This window comes from Pholcus phalangioides, unplaced genomic scaffold, assembly GCF_987345545.1.
Source record: "Pholcus phalangioides strain wild (caught in Gottingen) unplaced genomic scaffold, Ppha-v1.0 ptg000013l_1, whole genome shotgun sequence".
Lineage (NCBI taxonomy): Eukaryota > Metazoa > Arthropoda > Arachnida > Araneae > Pholcidae > Pholcus > Pholcus phalangioides.
In genome coordinates, this window is record NW_028301606.1 from 15,198,005 (window position 1) to 15,219,494 (window position 21,490).

Consider the following 21,490-nt stretch of genomic DNA (forward strand, 5'->3'; position numbering starts at 1 on the left):
GTGACTCACGTGCAATGTGTTATCCCCTGTGGTGGTGGTCATGTGGAACACATACTGCTGTAATAAACGATTTGGAGGCATTCTGTTCGTTATTTGCGTATCTCCTTTAGATTTGTGTACACGTCAGTGCCACCTATCGGTGGTTTTGTAGTTATTTTTTCCTGTTAAAAAAAATCCTGTGACGTAGCGATGCTAACCCTGCAAATTGTTTTCTATTTCGGTCATTTTTCCGGTTTTTATGAATTTTTAAAGTTTCCACACAGACTTTTTGCCCACCCTGTATTTATATATTATAAGATGATCACTAATAGCAGTGACTTAGACAAGCAGGGTGAGAAAACAATTCGACATCCCTCTTTAGTATCCATATGTGTGTTTGTTAATAATGTGTAAGACATACTTTTTATTTGACGCATCTATAAATTTATAGAATGCACAACGCCAAGGGATATTTACTTTTAATGCGACTGGTCTTCAAATGAAGAATTTCAAAAAAAAAAATTTAAATCAATTTTGTGTTAATTTTTAAAGTTCTGTTATTCTAGAATCAAAAACTATGTATTTAATTTTTGTCTCTACAATAACTAGTAAATAGATTATCAGAATCTCGTGAAATTTCTATTCAAATTTAGTTAAAAATTTTTCGTGGTTCCCACAACTGGATACTTCTCAAGACAAACACACACATTATTTCTAAATTTCATAAGCTTTCGAGCTCATCGAATATCATTGTTTCACATTTTTTTTTGTGTTTGGAAATTTTTAGAATATTTGAGTGTGTGCTCCGAGATTAGCCAAGATCTATTTTTCATGAAGAAACATTGAACCCAAGTTTCTTGGAATTTGAGAGATTTGTATCAGGCGTGTATGTATAGTATATAACCTTCATTACAAGAGATCTCTTTGACATCGAAATCCTCAACCAGCCGCAAAGTCATTTCTCAAAATTAAATGAGGATTAGCTGATGAAATCTAATCTAAATATGCATTATATTTTTTTTAGTTTGATGTCAAATCTCATTAGCCATACATAATGCGACGCTTGAAATCTGACCGCTAAGCTTATATATACGTCTCTTTCTTTCCCCACATCAGGCGTAAAATCTCGCCCAACATTCCCGGAGACCCATCAACATGTCCGTTTTATGAACGTGATACTGAATGAAGAAATGGACACCGACAGAACCAAATATGATGATTACTAGTCATGAAGGATTCCGTTCGCATTTGTTTTTATTTACCTAATTTCATTTAATTAAATATTTGATATTTAAACAAATTAAAGTCAATATAATAAATACTCGTGAAAATTTGTTTACTTCATTTATTTAAATATTTTTTTAGTTGTGCCCAATATGAGCAACAACCACGTATGCTCATATACGCATGCTCATTACAAAATTAGAAATTTTGTAATGAGCTAATTTTCAAAATTAGCTTTTGCTCATCAATGAATTTTGCTCATTACAAAATTTCTATTACAAAATTAGAAATTTTGTAATAGAAATTATATTCTTGAAATGAGAGTTTTTTTAGTCGAAAACAATCATACAAATTTTAAGCCGATGGTGTTTTTACATTGTATATCAAGGGTGCTCCACCTTTTGGAGAGTGCGGGCTAATTCACTGGTTTTTAGAAACGTGCCGTAGGCCACTGAAATGATGTGAAACAGTGTCGTCGCGGATCACTTAAGTGACTCGCGGCGCATTTCTATATCGTTTAAGTTATCTGGGAATGAGCTGGGCTACCTGAGGGATGTGAAATTGCATCACGGGTCATTCCGGTGGTCTGGAAATGTGCCGAGGACCACCTGGAGTCATCTGGAAATTCGCCACGGCCCACTAAAGTGATCTGAAAATCAGCGGCATGCCACCTGATTAAAGTGGAAATGCACCACGAGGCACTTCAGTGGCCTGGAAATGTGTCACAGGTCACTTAAGTGATCTGGATATTTTGCGCGGGTGACTGGTGTGGAACTACTTAAGTGATTTGGATATGTGTCGCCACGGGCCCTTTCAGTGATCTGGAAATACACCCTGGGCCACTTAAGTGATGCAGTTTCACATCACTTAAGTGATCTGGTAATGTGCCGTTTAATTCATGTTTGCAAAATTTGGTTTAAGATCACGCGCTACATTAGACGACTTCGAGGCCACATTTGTCTCACGGACCATGGGATGAGCATGTATGATATATATGATAGCCTCATGGCTCACACAAGGGTAGTTCATTTGATCATTTTTGTCACACCACTGTCATTGTCTGCACAGGAGGGCTAATTAGACCGGGACCTACAATTTATTGCCGATTCCAAACGGCAGGCTTCTCTTTTATACTCATCGAGCGGATGGTGCGCTAACCCCTCGATGGGGGACTTCCTGCGGTAGCAATCTTTTCTGCGGTCATGTCGCCGTTTCTGTTGTATCCCTGTGCCAGGAAAGTTTTCTGACAAGGACGAACCGGGTATCGAACTTGCGACACCTCTAAACATCCTTTGGTACTTTTGGCGAGTATCTTATCGACCTGGGCTACCGCGCCCACACAAGGGTAGGGCTGACTGGACCAGCTATGGGGACCGGAATGAATTTATTGTTTTTCACACTAAACTCACTATAATAGGACCCGCTAAAGATCCCAGCCGAGTCGATGTCAATACTACAGAATCGGAGGAGTCAAAAATCCCAAAATCCCCCAGATCCCCAAGGATGCAGTATGTGGGGGAGAGGAATGGCATGAAATATATCCTTAATGTTCAATATACTGTTCAATATAAATTTATTTCTACAATATCGTGCGAGATTACCGTGGCACGTCGTGGGACTCACTGCTGTACAGATCGGAAGGACGTGTCAAATAAGTTGTTTTGACATCGATTTGTACCGAGTCACAAATTAAACTGATTAGATTGAAATGTAATTTGATTTGAGGTTTATTAAACTGTAAATTGATTATTCCATATTGAAAGGGATTTGATTAAAAATTGATTGACTCAAATTTAAGTTGATTGAAATTAAATTTTGTTCAATTCCAAATGGCTAATTTGATTCACACACACACACAAATTTGACATCGATAAATAAACAAAATAAATTGATTTGAATTCGGTTCAAATGTTGATCGTGAAGTAATTTGATTCAAAAATGCTGATTGTTTGATTAAAAATTGAATCGATTTCACATTCGAATTGAAAGTGATTTTATTTCAGATGAAAATGATTTGGTCCAAACTGAAATTGATTTCTTGGTATTTAAAATATACGATCGCATTTCCACATTCGTGATTGAAAATTTCAAGTTTAATATCATTTTCAAAATTTTCTCTTCCGTCAATAGATTTGGTATCGCGTCAAAATATCGCCGACAAAAACATCACCAGATATTTTGTCATCTATTTTAATTATTTTTAATATTAAAAAAAAAATTCCCTTGGCGATGTTTCGACGAAGAACCATCGGGTAAATTCGGTACAAAAATAATCTTTTTGACGATAAGTCGCCAACAGTAGCCCGAAGAAGAAGTAAATTTCGAAGCTTTCGCTAATTTCTTTTCCACTCTCTGACATTTGAATGGAGAAAATAAAAAGACGAAAACTAGACATTTTGACCTGTGACCTCTCCCACAAACTTGACTTGCCAAGGGATTAGAAGAGCACTGTGGAGAGAGACAGTCATCACATCATCCTCAGCTGAGGGGGGAAAAATAGAAAACACTGAACACTCTGTATATTTATTACTATTGAAAAAAAAAAATTAAAAAGGACCCGGTTTTTTGGGATAATAAGTTAGGGTGGATCGACCCAAACCTGTTTTTCAACTCGTAAGCTGAGTTTTTTTTTTCTATTATTGCCATTATATTACGGTAATTACGTATCTATTTTAGCGTACTTTATATACTACAATAGTTTCTCCAACGCCTTAGCCTTGATACAAGTATAAGTAATGTAAACAAATCGCGTATTCATTCATGTTGCTGTAATATTCTCATTTAAAGCGTCGGAATATAGCATTGCATCTGAAACAGAACTGATCCAACATTCCCATACACCCATCTGATTCCGATCTGCACAGACGGAGAATAGTGGCTTCAAAGTGATTTGATTTTCGAACTTCGAACTGAAAGTGATTTGATTTTCGAACTTCGAACTGAAAGTGATTTGATTTTCGAACTTCGAACTGAAAGTGATTTGATTTTCGAACTGAAAGTGATTTGATTCGAAGTTATTCAAAATAAACTTGATTTGATTCGAACTGAAAGTGATTTGATTCGAACTGAAAGTGATTTGATTCGAACTGAAAGTGATTTGATTCGAACTGAAAGTGATTTGATTTTCGAAGTTATTCAAAATAAACTTGATTTGATTCAAAATAAACTTGATTTGATTCAAAATAAACTTGATGTGATTCAAAATAAACTTGATGTGATCCAAACGAAAACTTGATTTGATCCAAACGAAAATTAATTTGATCCCTTCCAGTGCAAAGTATGGCTAGGAGACCAACCAAAATGCTCAGGAGGTGTCCCTATAAATTTCTTGGAATATGGACTGGTTTGCTAGCCTAGGGATCCTGTTGTTGGAAGGGGGGGGGGCATATGATAACATTTTCATTTGCTTTTCATATACCCATTTAACCGCTGTGAAATAAATAAGGAAAACCTGTAAAATTTAGATTTTATCGGGAGAGGGGGGGGGAAAGTGGTGTCGCGATGAATTTAACTTCACTGCGTGGGGTCCACGGGAACAGGAAGGTTGGGAAAAGGTTGACATTTCTAATCAGATATGGGCTTCAGGAAAATCACTTAGCTGGGGGCCATGATGCTCTTGAGATGACCCTGCTCACCCATTAGGACGCCACACACAGACATTGGCGTACGCAAAGGATGGGGGGGGGGGGGATTGGGAGTTCTAACCCCCCCCCCTAAGCCGAGATTATAGTGTTATTTTGCAGGAAAATACGTAACCCCCCCACCCCGCGAGAAGGAAAAGAAACCGAAAGCCCCCCCCCCCTTGAGAAAATTCTGCGTACGCCTACGCACACAGGCATGACTGATTTCTAAAACAAAACCTTTCAATTTAATTTACATAGATAGAAATGTATGTAAAGAGAGAATCTAAAATATAGTTATAATAAAAAGTTTATTTTTTTCTGCAATAATAAGCACGTCAGCGTTTTATTTTTTTGCCAGTTCAGGGAAACAACAGGAAAATTCTCATGGCAGTGTTTCAATTGAAAAATGTAACAGAGTTTTCAGTCATTTATATTGACTTGCTTGGTGCCCGTGACTTCGATGAGTTGGCGAGACGAGAAAACGGCCGTTATCTTTCTGGGACCGGATTTCCTCGGGACTAACGTTTCGACATGGTTTAGTGTGCCATATGGTCCAATATCACTAGAAAATAAATGAATAAATAGGTTATTAGCCATGAACAGATTATTATGTTCTAGTTATTCAAACCGAATATTAATGAAATTTGTCTCTAGCAAATTACTAGTGATTCTTAACAATTTCGGAATCTATGGCTGGTTTCATTTATTTAGCCATTGGAATGGAAATAAACTTAGTTCAATCCGATAAATTGGTGTTTTCTCAACCTTTTTTGGCCTATGGAATTCCATATTTTGATAATATTTTCTTCTCGTGCACCCCCCCCCCACCCAGCCCTTTCTGCATTGATTCTTTGACTAAATTTACGATGAACGAAAATTTTATGAATAAAGCCTAAAAAAAAAGTGAATCTATGGCTTTTTTTGCCATCAAATTTTGCCGCCATTTATAATTCTTGTACAGTTTTCTTGACCAGTAATTCCTCAAATATGCCACCTTGGCTATAGACTGTTTACCTTTCCCACCGCCCCTGTAAATACGACTCTGTCTCTAATGCACTCTTTTAGTCACCCCTCCCATGCTTACATACTTTCTAGTCTAGAGAGGGTCACTCTTTTTACTCTATAAGTCACTTTTTTAAAATTCATATGCTTTCGCACTGTATTGGAAATTCACATGCTTGCATATGCTTCATGATGTCACCCTTTAGGTCGCTCACCGATCTCGTCTCCTGCTCTTTAGGTGACACTTTTGGTCACTGACCTTCTGTTCAGACTTTTTTTATTGGGTCACGTTTTTGCAAAAAGTAAGTAATTTTGTGGGAAGTGAAACAATCTTAATTTTGTACAAAAGAAATGAAATTTCAAATTTGTCTTTTCGATAATTTGTATTTTGTAAAGGGTCCGTTTTTTAAATTCGGAATTTTGTGAAGGGGGGCCTGCGAAACGAATCTGAATTTAGGCTGGACAAGCCCCGGGAACTATTTTACCACGCACCAACTCCGGTCATATATCACCAAACAGCAATTTCCAACCAGTGGAAATGAAGGTGCCATCTATCTGTGGCCACCCGGATTTAGTAATTAAAGAGTTTGTTTCTGATGTTCTATGCCTGGATTCAAACCTGTGGACCTTGACGGTAACCTTCATAGTGGAAGACGAGCATCTTACCACTGTGCCACTCGGGCAAAGTACCCCGCGAACCTCTCACTCTCTAGGCCACTCTTTTGGTCGCTCAATGACCAAAATTTTGGTGCACTCCCATTCTACTATATTTCCTGAAACACTCATTCGTCAAATTTACCGGTTCCTCCCAAACTTGCAATTCTAGAAACGCTAATCCCACCCCTACAGATATCTTTCTGGCTTCAGACCCCTGGACAAGAAGGGTTCAGTGTTTTCTTCTTATGGGGGTGTCTATTCAGGACCGTTTTAATGTAATGGGTCCCCGAACAAAGCGATGTTCTGTGGCTTCACGATCAGCTTCAAGTTATAGATTCTATATTTGCGTACTTTTTCCCCGGAAACCATAGGACCAGATCTCATCGCACGGGAATCATATGTACATGAGGCTCCGGCATGCTATAATGGGCCCCAATGCGTTGACACATTCCAGGTTCCATAGGCAGTTCCACTGGATTCCGAAAGTAGTCACATCTCCCCCCCCCACTATATTTTACTTAAAAGCTTTATAAGTATTTGATGGCTGAAATTTGTTCTTCAGCTCTCTGTGAACTCCGCGGAGAGCTCCTTTGAAAGAGGCAAAAAAAAAAAAAATCCAGCATTTAAATCATTTATGAATTTTATTTATTCCATAATTTAATGAAACAAATAGGAATTTAATTAATTAATTCAATATTTTTGTTTTTGTTAATCTAAAATACAAATTTTAGAGCTTCCATAAAATTGGGGTGTAGGTCTGTTGCCCTCACGATGAATCGTTTGGGGGAGAAAATGAGTCGATTACACTCAGAGACGAATTAAATTTCGTTGAGGCCTCGGACGCAGCAGAAAATACCGAGTCCCCCTAAATTAGAAAAAAAGTGTAAAGTTTGGGTTTTTCGGGGCCTCTTCAAAAGTCTGGGACCCGGGAGTAAGCCCGGTGCTCGTACCGTTAAATATGTCTCTGATTATTACCCTCACACCAATGTCAAAAAGACAGGTCGTTTGCTCTCACCTTCGATTTGCTGGCATTATAGATAAATCAAACCATTTATCTAAATTATTATAATTATTATTAATTCCGTGACAGAAAGCATACCATACCATACTAACAGAGAACAATCCAGACTCCATCACCTACTGGCGATATCAGAAATTGTCCCAGAGATTTTTACTTGAAAATAAAATCAATATGATAAGTCTCTTTAAGGCTTCTCCATTGCAGCATCCGGGAATAAAAAGGAACAATTTATAACTACATGGTCATACCGTCATTATCGGCTGATTGTACTATAGTTCAATGTTTCTCAAAGAGTGCGTCGCTAACCTTTGTCAGGGTTGTCACGATGAGCTAGTGATATCAATTTGTGTGGCTATTTATGACGTAGAAATTAGACCTCGTAATTCCGAAAAAATTTTCGATTTCCTCAATTTCCCAATCCTGAAACGTATCCTGAAACGTATATTGCATAAAAATTGCATGCCTGTCAAAACTTTCTACGTGCGTCGGGCAATTTATTTGTTCTGCCTTGTTTCTTACATTCAAAACATAATAAATCAGCTCTATGATAAACATTGCTGCGGGAATGAAATTTGTTAACGTTAATGTTTAAGGCTCATGAAGGAGGAACAAACTTCGTATTAACTGATATTTCACTGTATCCGATTATTTTATAAAGATACAACTTAGCAATATGATCAAGTATTCTGTAAAATATTGAGAAATAGATTTCTCGGATAAAAAAAAACACGATAAGAAAAAATATGACTGAAATCTATATTTAAAAGTAGAAGTTAAAGGTAGATGACGCTGAAAAACGAAACTAATTTAGTCGCACGAACAATACCGTAACTGAAACTGTTTGGAAATTAAACAAACTGAAATGGGTTTCACTGCATAGTGATATCTCGGCTAACGAATTCCTCGGCTTGCGAAGTTTTCGGCTGACGGACGTGATTCCGGAACGAATTATCTTCGTTAGCTGAGGTATATATTATATTTTCAGAGTACGAGTTTGAGTGTCAACTATCTTTAACAATTGAAAAAAAAGTGATTTTTTTCTTTTTAACAACGTGATCCTCACTTATTCCCTAGAGATCCGCATGATCCGTCCAGGAAAAACGCAGCAATTTTGAGAGCAGTTTTTATCTGACTATTCCCGCAGCCAAGGGGTTAATCCACGTGTTGTATATCAGTATTGAATGGTTTTTTCACAGCTTTACACAAGATATAAAATTATTTGGATTATAAAAACGTTGTTATTAAAAAATTCACTTTTTAAAACTAGTGTTTAGTTTATTAACCTGAAAGTTTGCTAAAATGTACCTCAATGTAAATTTTTTTTTGTAAAATCTATTCGATGATTTGTACACTATGCGAATAAATTCTACTTTCTCTGGATCGAGTTCACTTAAAGAGAAATAGGTAAATGAATTTTCTTACTCTAGCTTAGTCCTGTGAGGCTCAGATAGTCCGGGTCCTTCAACACTTATCTCACAGTTCTGTAAAGTCTTATTTAATGGATTCGCGAAATTTATCCTCAAATAAAATCTTCTATAAACTTTCAATAATCCGTCGATCTGAAAAAGAAAGAAACTAATATTACGTCAGCTATCATCCACGATGTACACAGTCGACTTACACATTATTGTTACAATCTCCTATCTTCGACACCAACAACGTATAGCTAATGTAATTAATAACTATAGATCCTGGTGTGAATATAAAGTGCGATGTAAGCATTCGGAAAATGTGTTAGCCACAGATTAAAAATGTTATATATGATTATGAATATGATTGTGTGTGTGTGTCAGCTTTCACCAAAAGAAAAATCATCACATTATTTCCAAGAACATGCCATTAACATTCCGTTTTGTCCATAAATGTCTGAAATTGTAGAAAGAGCGTGACCGAGATTTCTCAATATTTTTCTATTCCCAAGATTCTCCAGAATAATTGCATGTTACATGAAACCTGTAATTTTCTTCTAATAATTCTCTTTACTAAATTTAACTTTCTTTTCATAAAACTTGGTTCGACATCTAAGGTTCCATTAAAATCTGTTCAAGTTCGAGGTATCCAAGATACAGAGACACAATATTGTGAACGCATTGTGTTATAGGATTATGTGTGGTTGGTTCTATTCAAAATTCTCCATTGTAAGGAGATGTCAGGAAACGGAGGTATCTAAACTGACGGGTTTGACTGTATGTATAACATTTTATTGTACCGGGATTACACCATAAAAGTTTTACAAAACTTGAAAAGCAAGCAATAAGCCAATTAGTTACATTCGCTCGAATGTTAACCGATACGCTTATTGGTGGTATTTTTCAAGTTTTGTCAAAGAGCTTTTACAAAAGCTTCATAGTGTAATCCCTGCCTTAGACTTTTTTGAATGAATCGTCATTCACTTTACCTCAAGTCTTAGTACTGGCTTTTCGACGGTGAAATCATCTTCATCAGCCCACGTCTGGCGAGTCTCTTTGACTGTGGCGATTGCGTAGATTTTGATCATAGAGTAATCAACTAACTTTTCCAGGTAGTCTTCCACAGTTACTTCTATGCCAAGTTCTTCTCCTGTAAAATAATCAACGCAGCCATTTTGTATTCATCCGTGCTGGAATTAATAGGGCTTGTTAAACAGCACTTGGATTAGCACACAAAATTGATTTCGAAATGTCATTAAAAAAACAGATTTCTCTTTCTCTACTCACTTTGCCTCGGTCGCAATACGAACGATCCTCTTGCTCTCTTGATTTTAGCCGCAGTTATCCCCGTATAATGGACGGTACTCGCTGAAAGTACGGCCTGTACCGTCCTCTTTTCGTCACTCTTGTTTTCGACGTCGACGGTCACGTAGAATGGACGGCCGATCATAACCTTGTCGATATCTCTAAGTTTCATTACGACGTCTTCTTTTCCAGGTGCTGGCAAGTCATGGATGTGCAATACACCGAATCGTCTTGCAGCGTTCCTTATTGCCATACGCTCTTCTTGGGATCCTTTAAAGAAATTATGTATATAGTTCGAACAAAAGTTTTTGATCTTGTACACCACAGATATTTAATGACTTCAAATTTCTTTTCAAATCTAAGATATCGATAAAAGCATAACCTTCTTTGGATTTGTATTCCAGTGAAATATTCTCCATATCACGGTCGCCAAATTCATCATCGAATCCGACTCTTTTGGTAACAATCATTCGACCAACGCTGTAAAAAAAATGAAATGAAGAAAATATTCTTTATGGAACAATTCCAATAACTGACAAGACAATTCATCTTCTCATTACGGATGCTTAAAATTACATTCTCAAATCTTCACCGAATCACAAACTGGTAAATATGCCGTATTTTTCAGTGTATAACTATATACACGGTGATTCTAAATTCGTGGGACAGGCTTTAAGAGGTGATATAAGACGCCTAAACAAGTATTTTTGGTCATAGAATGCGTGGTCGAATCGCAACAGCAAAGGCGGTAGAGGGTGTTTATATAGAGTGCATAACAGTAGCCTACTTCACCAAAAGCAAATATCATATTTTTCTGACGAATTTGCTGCAATAACTGCATTCATCCATTCGAGGGTGCTGGGTATTGAAATGTGTTAGGCCTTCTCATGGTGCAACCTGTGTAACGAAAATTCTACCACAACTCATTATACAGCATGATCATTGTTTGGCGCAGCATAACCCTGATGGTCCTTGCACCAATAAAAAATAAACTCCAATCCAATCCGAAGCTGCATATGTACCCTCGAATGGTTTATAGCACATATTGCATCAAATTCGTCAGAAAAATATGATATTTGCTTTTGGTGAAGTAGGCTACTGTTGTGCACTCTCTAAGAATACCCTCTACTGCCTTCGCTATTGTGATTCGACCGCGCATTCTATGATCAGAAATGTTTGTTTAGGCTTCTTATATCACCTCTTAAAGTTTGTCCCACGATAGAATCACCCTGCAAAAAATATTTGAATTTCTTAATGCGTATTATGTACCGCTTCTGAGATGAGAGGTTGGAACAATAGTAAATATTTCACGAATCTGAATTTTTTTTTTTAGATTTGTGGAACCTGGGCTATGTGTGTGTGTGTGTGTACGAGTGGCCCTAACGTATTTATTAGTAGAGTTACGCTTGTTTCGTGTTATACTGATTTTGTCATCTGTCTTCCATAATTTAAAGTGAAAACGGCAAATGCCCGAATTTTCATGTTATGCAAGTATCGTGTAAACCGTGTGCCTACTCTCTTCAGAGGAGCTTTTTCAAATGGATTATACGCTACGTGAGACCTACTTTTTCCTCAAAGTAGCAAAATTGTTATTTGCGGAATTATACGCTGCTTCGGTTTATATACAGGATATTTTACGGTTATTTTAGAATTCGAAGATTTCTTTTAAATCACGTTTGGTGTTTTTTTGTTTTTGTTCTTTGCGTGTTATAGAGATGATCTATGTTATAACAGTATTCCTTCCTAAACATAAATATAGTTAACGCTCGTTTTACGAACTCGGACGGTGTTTAATAAATAGTTTGTGATTCGGAAAGACGTTTCAAGAAATAGCATATTGTTTGGTATGAAAGGGCTAGTTCGTGTCGGTTACGTAATTGGCGGTATCTGTGGCGCGAGTGGCGCAGTTGTAAAATGCTCGTCTACCACTATGAAGGCTACCGTCAGGTCTGTGGGTTTGCTCCTGGTGAAGCATGTAGATCAAGGGTGTTCACTGTTCAACCTTTTTTGAGAGAGTGGGCAATTTCATTGGTGTAGAAACATGTCGCGAGCTACTTGAGCTATCTGGAAATGCGCCTCACGCCACTAAGGCGATCCGAAAGTGTGCCACGCACCACTCAAGTGATCTGGAAGCGTGCAGCGGATCATTCGAGTGGAAATGTGCCGCGAATGATCTGGAAGGATCTGGAAATGCAACGCGAGCCACTTAAGTGATTTGATAGTCTTTCGTGGGCCACTTGAGTAGTTTGGTTGTTTGTCGTGTGACACATCAGATGACTCCCAGGGCTACGTTTAGTTCGCTGGTCATGAGTGTTGAGTATGTATATCATAGATGATAAGTTCTTACCGAACTTGAGGCTACCAACGATAGATGGTGCCTCAATATGCTCCCGTCGTAAGTTCCCTCTGTCCAAGATGGATGAGGACAGAAGTAAAACATGGCTTTAGAGAGAGTGATCTTTGACCCAACTTGACAGGAGCGGCTACACGGGGCGCCGTTCTAGGGTGGTGGACAGCAAATTCGTTTTGAAAAGTAAAAAAAAAAAGCTTTATCGATTAAAAAAATGGGCAGGTGATGCCAAAAATAGGTCCCACATGCGTAGAGAATTTTTCTGCGACAGGTAACTCGGTAGGTAATAAGTTGGTGTATGATGATATTACTGGAGTTGTCATGCAATAAAGTAGTAGTAGTAGTAGTGGTGATAGTATCTGACTGTGACAAGTCTTACTGATAAGTGTTTGTCTTGAGTTTTCGCCACCCCGTCTCGGATGTTTCGTCAACTTGCCAATGGACGACATCCGCATTGACTTCCGCAAATACGAACGGGGCATCATACTGGTGACTGATTTCTCCTCTTCTCACGGCTACGACGGATGCTGGTCCAGCTCTGTAAGTACCTGCAGATAATAGCATTGTATTTGCGTGTGTGTTCGATTCAGTTTTTGAAATCCAAAAATGTGTAATATAATATTGATTCGGGGGTACTAATGGGAAAAGAAAGAATTATCTTTAAACTGTTCTCATAAATTCGAGGAGTAGTGAAAAAAAAAATCCAACCTTCACTAGTTTCTTGAGGAGTTGCATCGATCGCTTGCCATCCACCATATCCATGAGGAAGGTCTGGCCGAGCCATCCAGCAATCATTCCATACATGGAAATTCCTAAAAAGCATTGTCTGAGATAAAGGTACAGTGCATGCTATCGAGAGATTCATTACTTCAAATACGAAAGCTGATCAAAAATGAAGCCTCGTATAACTAATGAACATGGACTATTTACTTCACATGCATAAAATATTTCTCGACATGATTTTCATGCCTATTTTGACGTTAATTTTATCGTAATATCGACCAATAAAAACACCATGTCCTTGCTATTGCAGTCATGCTGTAATACACTCTTGTCTGAGCAAAATCCGGTTCCAAATAGATATTTGATGAGGAGGAAAGAAGCAAGTATATATACAAAGGGACAAATTCATACTGTTGCAGGTACTTACCCAGGGGGACTTATTGTGTATTGATAGTCACTGTTATCCCCTAAAGTTGCTGTGGTGGTCGTGTGGTCTTAGTGACGGACTCGCATCGCCAGGACCCGGGTTGTGATGGTCGGCTAAAGTTGGTTTTCTGTGGTTCCCAACTTTAAAGCGCGAATGATCTCCCCGTTGAGAAAAAAGTCTCACCACAGAGCGAGAGCTGCAGGCAAGAATACCTAATTATACTTCACTCACGATTCGAAATGTAGATGGCAGCACTAAAAAAAAAATCAGACACACCACTGGATACGCACTCAGACTGTTAGGTACACGCACTTTGTTCCAGACTCTGCGACGAAGCTGGGCTGGAAGAGATCTCGGCAACGGAGTACAAGTCTGGTGGCAGAGTTCTGGCGTTCATTCATTCATGCTGTCCCCTAAAATACGGGACAGGTCTATTTCCCCCGCCCCATCTTGAATTTTTGGATACATTGCTGAATGAGGAGAAGAGTGAAGCCTTTATTCCAGTCTGAAGCAATTTTCCTACATCTCCCCATTTTAATTTGTGTGAATAACACGAAACTGCTAAAACACTTAATAAATGACTATGTATCACCATCTCTCTCTGTTTAGTTTGTGTACATCAAAATTTAGGCTCTTATCTCATAATATATTTTTTGTTGTTGGACCCCTGTTTAGTGAGTTGTTAACACAGTGTCTTATTTCAGATATACGCTAGTTTATATTTTACAAGGATGTTATACAGTCGACGCTCGTTTTAACGAACCTGTAGGAGACGTGAAAAATTAGTTCGCAAATAAGAAAGACGTTCAAAGAGTAGTCGTGTATTGTTTTGGACCAGAAAAGATTAGTTCGTAAAAGCGTGCAGTTCGTAAACTGGAGATTCGTGAAATCAACCGTCAACTGTATTGTACACGATAGCAATAAATATTGAAGTGAAGAGTGAAACCATAAAAAAAAAAAAAAAAGAAGAATGGTGAGGATTTGATGTAGCTTTACATACCACATAGAATCATTGTTGAGTTCATCCATCCGTTCACCCTGAGAATCAAGGTAGATATCAATTGTTAGACTGTCATCGGTATCGTGCGCAGACACAAAGTTGGTCACACTCCTACATGGGATGCCCAATGCACGACAGACTGAGAGAGAAACACAAAAACAACGAAAACGTTTATTTAGAAATTACTTTCTCCCCATTAGAGATGCAATATTAAGATAGTACAATTGCACTGCTCAACACTGATTTTGTTCCCAGATTTTTCAGTGATTTTAGGGTGACTTTGGGACGCTGATTCCGAATCTGGTATTGGTTTTGTCAGATTTTGATCTAGTTTTAGAGATAAAGTGAAATTTAAAAATTTTAAACTTCAATGGAAATAGCATAAACACCATACAAATGACATTGGAAACTGCGCGTTATAAATACAGTAAATCATTAGCAAATATATTTCTCAATAATGATACATAAGCAGCATAAAAATCACATTCAAAGTCTGCAAAATGTAAATAAATAATGAACTTAATATCAATAAATAAAAACCACTAATGTCTGATAATGATATAAATGTAATAATATATTAAATAAAAAGGAAGATAAATAAGAATCTGAAAGTAAATATTCGACGCAAAATTAATGGCTGCAGACTACGTTGAAATGTTGGGAGTATAGAAAACTAGTGCCAATTCTGCAAAACCAGCACCAGTTTTAAAATCAGCTGCCCCAATATACCCCAAAACCGTTAAAACTTCCTTGTGAATATGAGTTTTTTTTATTTTTTGTTGAGCAATGTAATTATTAGACCTCATAAGTAGTAAATTATAAGTGGAAAATAATTCACTAAGAATTCACTGGACTGAAATAACAAGGGATTTACCAGTCGTGCAAACACCGGAGAAGACCCAGCACTGGCCATATTTCACTGGAGTACCTCCATTCGACAGGTACTGCTCGAGTATGGCAGTGCTACCAGTCCAAGCATAAGGTGCTGTACCATCTTCATAGTTATTGCTCCAGTTGCCGATAAGCACACCGTTGTCGTCATTACTATTCACCTAATCCAGGAGAAAAAACGATATCCAAACGAGGAAAAAATAAAGCATGGTAATAAGTAAGTAAAATTTAAGACATTGGATGATGTTTTTTTTTTCCCAACATACCATTGCCGAAATCGCTCTGGCGACTTTGATAGGATTCCCACGCGCGATGTTATCCAAACCCGATTTTTCCAGCAGTAAAAGTGATGCAGGGAGCACCGCACTCTCAAACTGTTGGAAGAGTATAAACAAAAATGGTATCAAAAATCACACACAAGGAAAATGAATATATGAGATGAAAAAAATAGTAAATAGCATAGGTCAGCGTTTCTCAACCTTTCTGAACACAACGACCAGTCGAATGTCCGAAACCATTTGACGTACCACTTCTGTCCCGTTATACGGGACATTCCTGTAATTTTGGTTGTTTCGCTTTATAAAATATGGAGTTTGTGATGCTTGTATTTACTAAGTTCACGAATACATAGCGTTTTTTTAATATATAAATTACACTGTATTATAACTATGAAAATAAATATTTATCCCTCATATTTTAAGGTTTAACGTTTTATTTCGCAATTTTTCAGTGATTTTAATAACAAGTGCCTACTTCCGGCAACGTTTTTAATGATAATTGGCGATGTCCCGTATTTTATCTTATTTAAGATCCCAGGTTTATGTATTTCTTTTTTAAATGAAATAGAGTCATCTGATCATTTGAATATTTTTTCCTGTGTAATACATTTTTGTTTGCTGAGATTTGTAGTACTAGTGTTTCATTTTCCCCCACCATTCAGCAGTAATTAGCAAAAGTCATTGAAGGCAATAAATTGCATTTTTTGACTAAATTTAGTGATACCTCCTATTTTTCGCATCCCGTAGGATCGCAATTCCCGTAATTTTCCACGATGATGTATGTTGTATACAAGTATGTAGGTATAATTTTTATTCTAACCCATATATATGGAAGAAAATTAAAATCAGTTACCAATGTTGAATAATTTTTCATTCAGTTAGAACCAAGTTTTATTAAAATTAATTTCATCAACTCTGTTTGTGGACCACCGCTACCATCATCTCTATGGTCCGCGGATCAGACAAACGCTGGCATAGATGGAGAAAAAGGATTTTTCCACTGACCTGTCCGAAGACCCATGGTCTTCCAACCGGGCTACTGTAAGAGCCCATATAGATTTTTCCTACATCGTTGAGCACGTACTCTTGCCTCCAGGTTGCTTCAGACATGTGCACCAAGTCTTCTGTTCTTAACAAAAAATAATTATGAGAATAAAGTCTATATATATTATCTATTTGGTGCTCACATGTTTCAAATTACAAACGCGTTGCGAAAACTTAATTGGATGTCCGTACCTTTGCACCAAGGATTGAACAAGATGTATATGTTATCTTTGCATTCGTAGACGGAGGTTATATTGCCGTTGACCACTTGAGTCGTTATTTTCAACCTCCACAGTCCGACTCCGGCAGTTGCAGGCACCTGTACCTGTAGAGTGAGGATTGTCTTCTCTTGGCGATTCGTGCAAACATCCCACTCCGAACGATCTTTGGTAAATGTAACGTTGGGTGAAACGGGCAGATACACGAGTGTGCCTTTACTGTGAAGTTTTCTCGGCCCTTTCATCAATAGTCAAATTTCATCAAAGGTAAAAAATCTCGAAGTATAAAGTTAATACAAATGCTGAATTGTTTCGTTTTATTAATATTAGTTTTTTTAAGGAAACTATCAAATCATTGACAATAAAAGAGAAAAAAAAAAATTCGAATTGCGCTATAAAATATATTAAAGCATGATCACACGGATCATTCAATCGTCTTCCAGGAAAAACGGTTATCGCGAGCACCATCGAAGTCACTGGAACTACTCGAAAGTGCTCCCGAGTTTCCAATCGTTTTCTTAATTAACTCCCCCCCGCCCCCCCCCCCCATTCAAGGATTATCATACTGAAAATTCGAATAAATGCCAAAGTTTGCCATATGAAAAAAATCTTCAGTGAAATTGTGGACGTAGATGGAACCCTGTCGAAGATACTTATCCAGGGCGAGGACCCTCAAGAGCTGGAATAATATAGAACAGAGGCCAGTAGCCTGAAATTTTGTTCGAGGGGCGCAAAGTGATAGAACAATAGATTTGGCCATCTTTTTTCACATTTCGGGTGGGGGGGGGGGACCAGACCCTCGAGTTTTCGTCCCCCCACCACGGGATTTTGTCTGTACCATGAAATACGCGATATTCCTACACAATTATTCGAAGGGCCGCAACTAGGGAGGGGGGGGGGTGCAGCCGGGTCTCATGCCCCGGACCAGAGGGGGCGCAAATTTTATTCTCAAACCTCTCCTTCAACATTACAAAGGGGTGACCAAGCATTTAGTTGCAGCCTTGGATATTCGTCATTCCATTCGCGATCACAGCAATCGCAGCTGTTATAAAACAATAATTTCCTGAAGAACATGCACGTAATATGATGTACATTTAATTTTCGTCAAAATAAAATATAATTTTTTGTCAAAGGTTATTTTGTAGATAATATTCGAGAGTGTTAACAGTAGTTTACTGAACACAGTGAACAAATAAAAGATACCTTCAATTTCGTATAGTAACTGATTTTTTCTTGCGTTATTACAACTAAAAAAAAAAAAAAAAAATTATCTTCAAAACATAATCGTTGTCATTTACACTAATAGATGGCAGCACTAAATTTCTTTTGGATTTTTTAAGAAACGGTAATTAACCACTTGCGCTTGATGGGTTTTCAATTTTTTTTCTGCACAGAGAATGTCAGGGTGGGTTTTTCATTCCATTCAATGCCTATAACCAGTGCCATCTTAACGCATGGACACACCCGGGCACCTCAAGAAAATACAGGCCTCACAAAAACAAGAACTAGGTAAAGAACCTCGAAAAAAATCACTCTGCCCGTGGGGGCCCCCCCATGATGCTGTCAAGACGGCCTTGCCCATAGCTAGGAATATAACAAACAACTACAGAAAATCATACTTTTTTAATTTAAAAAAAAAATCTCAAAATTTAAATTTACTTTATTATTACCTTTATTTGAAATTAATTGATTGAGAAATAATTTGGAGAAAATATCTTCATTAAATGCATGTCTTTATTTTTTAGCATATTCAGCAAAAAATAAGACATTTTCAGGTGTTAGGGCTGCCGAGACTCTGGCTGCATAAAAAAAAAAGGACTCAGGAGTGTGTTGTTCATGAACCCTCAAGGGTGAAAGGAATCCACACCCACATTTTTGTGAGACAGTAAAGATAAAAACATACTAATTAACGATGGATCCCATACAAAGGATTGAGAATCAGCCGATATTCACATTTCAAAGTGATATTCCAGTACAATTGTATTTTTTAGACAAAAATTCAATAAAATATAAATTTAATTTATTAGGCCATAAGGGGTATTACGATGGCGTGCAAATGCCGGAAAAATATCGATTCATCAAATCGATGCAAAAGGATTGAGGCACCAGATGGTACATATATACTGTATGTATATATACACGCAGCATATCAAAGTCAGTATCGCTCGTAAATTTTTGAATTTCGTCAGGCGCGGTTTCCTGAAATTATCTCTTTCATTAATTTTGGAATTATCTCATCGATGATGATTGATTCCAAAAAATAAATAATAATTAATAATAAATAAATAATAATTAATAATAAATAAATAATAATTAATAATAAATAAATAATAATTAATAATAAATAAATAATAATAAATTATTATTTTTTCATTTATTGTTTTAAACTCCTATTTATGCCATAAGAAAATAACGGGGGTTTGTGTTTGTTTACACCGAGTCACGTGATCCTCCGACGGACATGTTGGGGACACCGTTCTCAGTACTGCCAAGGCGAAGACCGCTGACGTCATACTCCCTCCAGTAATATAAGCTCGATGGTTATAACCCTACCAGAGTACCCTCTTGGCAATGATTCACTTAGTTCTGTTTGCAATAGATGGCGTTACTATACTACAAATAAGTATCCTAGCGAAAACAGAACTACTATATTTCTATTTTTCGGGCCTTTGGCGATCATCACATCCTGATTGCATTATTACTAACCGAACATGCACTTCGTGTACATTCCTCTGCGGAATTTCTAACGAATTGGTACATGTCGGAATGTGTGTTCTCAATGTATGCATGACACTAAGGTATTTATACTGTTGGAGTTGTGCTTGTTCCGTGTTCTTCATGTTCATGCTGGTACTGCCAGCAGTGTTCCATATTTTAAAGTAAAGATGGGTAAGCACACTTGAATTTTCATTTTACGCAAGTATCGTGTTGAAGGTCTGCGCCTGCGACATTTTCAATTGAGACCGCTCCGTATTCACACCTTGGAGTTGGAAAAATCCCTTATTGCATTATTGATAATTTCTTATGCCTGGAAATGATAATAATTTTTAAAGGAGTCCTTTTTCTTCCTCTTCTCCCCTTGATCATTCTTGAGCTCTTTTTCCTGAATTTTGGTGATTAGTTAAAACGTGCGGGGGGGGGGGGACCCCATATACGGGTATTCCTCACTTTACGCGGTTTCACTTTTCACGATTTCGAAAATTTGATTTTATGAAATTTGATTATGATTTTGTGAAAAATTTGGCATGGAGTTTTGATGTTAACCCTGAAAATGGGTTTGCTAATCGAAGATATGACACAGTTAAAATGACAAAATCCGTTGGATTTCGTGATTTAGATGAGACAGACGTGAGACAGAAACGCTCAAATACAATTCATCAGATCTCACTAATCAACATCTTTCGATAGCATTGATAATGCCATCAGAATTTTTTTAATCAAAGAAGAGGTGCCTATGGAACTAGAAATGTCGTATTTGCGAAGGATATTCAGAGTTCTCTAGGAATTCTCTTGATACATAAAGAGAGTAAAAATGGTGATTGTCACCTAAATCTAGACTATTTCATTAAAAAACATATCAGCCTATCATACCACGCTCTTCAGGAAAGAAAAGATCCACGCTAATTATAATTTCTCAGAAGTACTTGCTCAAAAGACTGAAAGAAGTAAAAAGTATTAATTAAGTTTATTCATAAATTTGAAATTTACGAGATTTATTTAAATACTTGTATTCAATTCATTCAAAAAAGAAATTATTTTGCTGCGTTAAAAGTTGGGTTTATTTTTCTATCTTTCTGAAGAAAACTCCCAATTCCTATCTTTCCCATGTGAAGTTGAACTTGATTCACGCGATTTAGTCTTATGTAATGATTTTGCGGAACCAATTTATTGCGTAAAGCGAGGAATGCCCGTACTGTAAACACACTCTTAATGAAGAGGCTGTATACCCAGTTCCACCCCGGAACAGGGCATGTGATCCGCTGCTTCTGGGATTTTTTCCCCTAGTTCCTTGCATGTGATCCGCTACACAACACTAATATCGTGTGGGACCTCCTTCGTTTTTGATGACAGCAGATATTCTTCTAGGCATGGACTTTGCAAGTTGCTGAAACCGTTGAGGAGGAATATTAGCCCATGCCAACGAAATGGCATCTCTTAATTCCCTCAGATTAGAAGGTGGTGTTTCGGAGCTTTTAACGGAATTTTCAACCTCGTCCCACAAATGCTCAATAGGATTGAGATCGGGTGACTCAGGGGGCTATTGAAGCAATTCAAACTATGAATCATGTTCCTTAAACCAATCTGAGATAATTCCAGCTCCTTGAGAGGGTGCCGTATG

General features: G+C 37.4%; 1 protein-coding gene across 3 annotated transcripts in view; it reads right to left on the bottom strand.

Annotated features, from left to right (window-relative positions):
• Window positions 1-5,115: 5,115 nt before the first annotated feature.
• LOC149078657 (hemocyte protein-glutamine gamma-glutamyltransferase-like) overlaps window positions 5,116-21,490 on the bottom strand; it is a 37,904-nt gene continuing 21,529 nt past the window's right edge. For all 3 annotated transcript variants that reach the window (XM_089240799.1, XM_089240801.1, XM_089240800.1), the window contains exons 4-15: window positions 17,126-17,389; window positions 16,895-17,013; window positions 15,878-15,985; window positions 15,595-15,772; window positions 14,721-14,859; window positions 13,279-13,382; window positions 12,950-13,118; window positions 10,603-10,700; window positions 10,203-10,490; window positions 9,905-10,065; window positions 8,929-9,065; window positions 5,116-5,388 (exon numbers count right to left, since the gene is read on the bottom strand). In XM_089240799.1, the coding sequence (XP_089096925.1) occupies window positions 5,247-5,388; window positions 8,929-9,065; window positions 9,905-10,065; window positions 10,203-10,490; window positions 10,603-10,700; window positions 12,950-13,118; window positions 13,279-13,382; window positions 14,721-14,859; window positions 15,595-15,772; window positions 15,878-15,985; window positions 16,895-17,013; window positions 17,126-17,389 (1,907 nt within the window). In that variant the 3' untranslated portion in view covers window positions 5,116-5,246. The remainder of the gene's footprint in view (window positions 5,389-8,928; window positions 9,066-9,904; window positions 10,066-10,202; window positions 10,491-10,602; window positions 10,701-12,949; window positions 13,119-13,278; window positions 13,383-14,720; window positions 14,860-15,594; window positions 15,773-15,877; window positions 15,986-16,894; window positions 17,014-17,125; window positions 17,390-21,490) is intronic.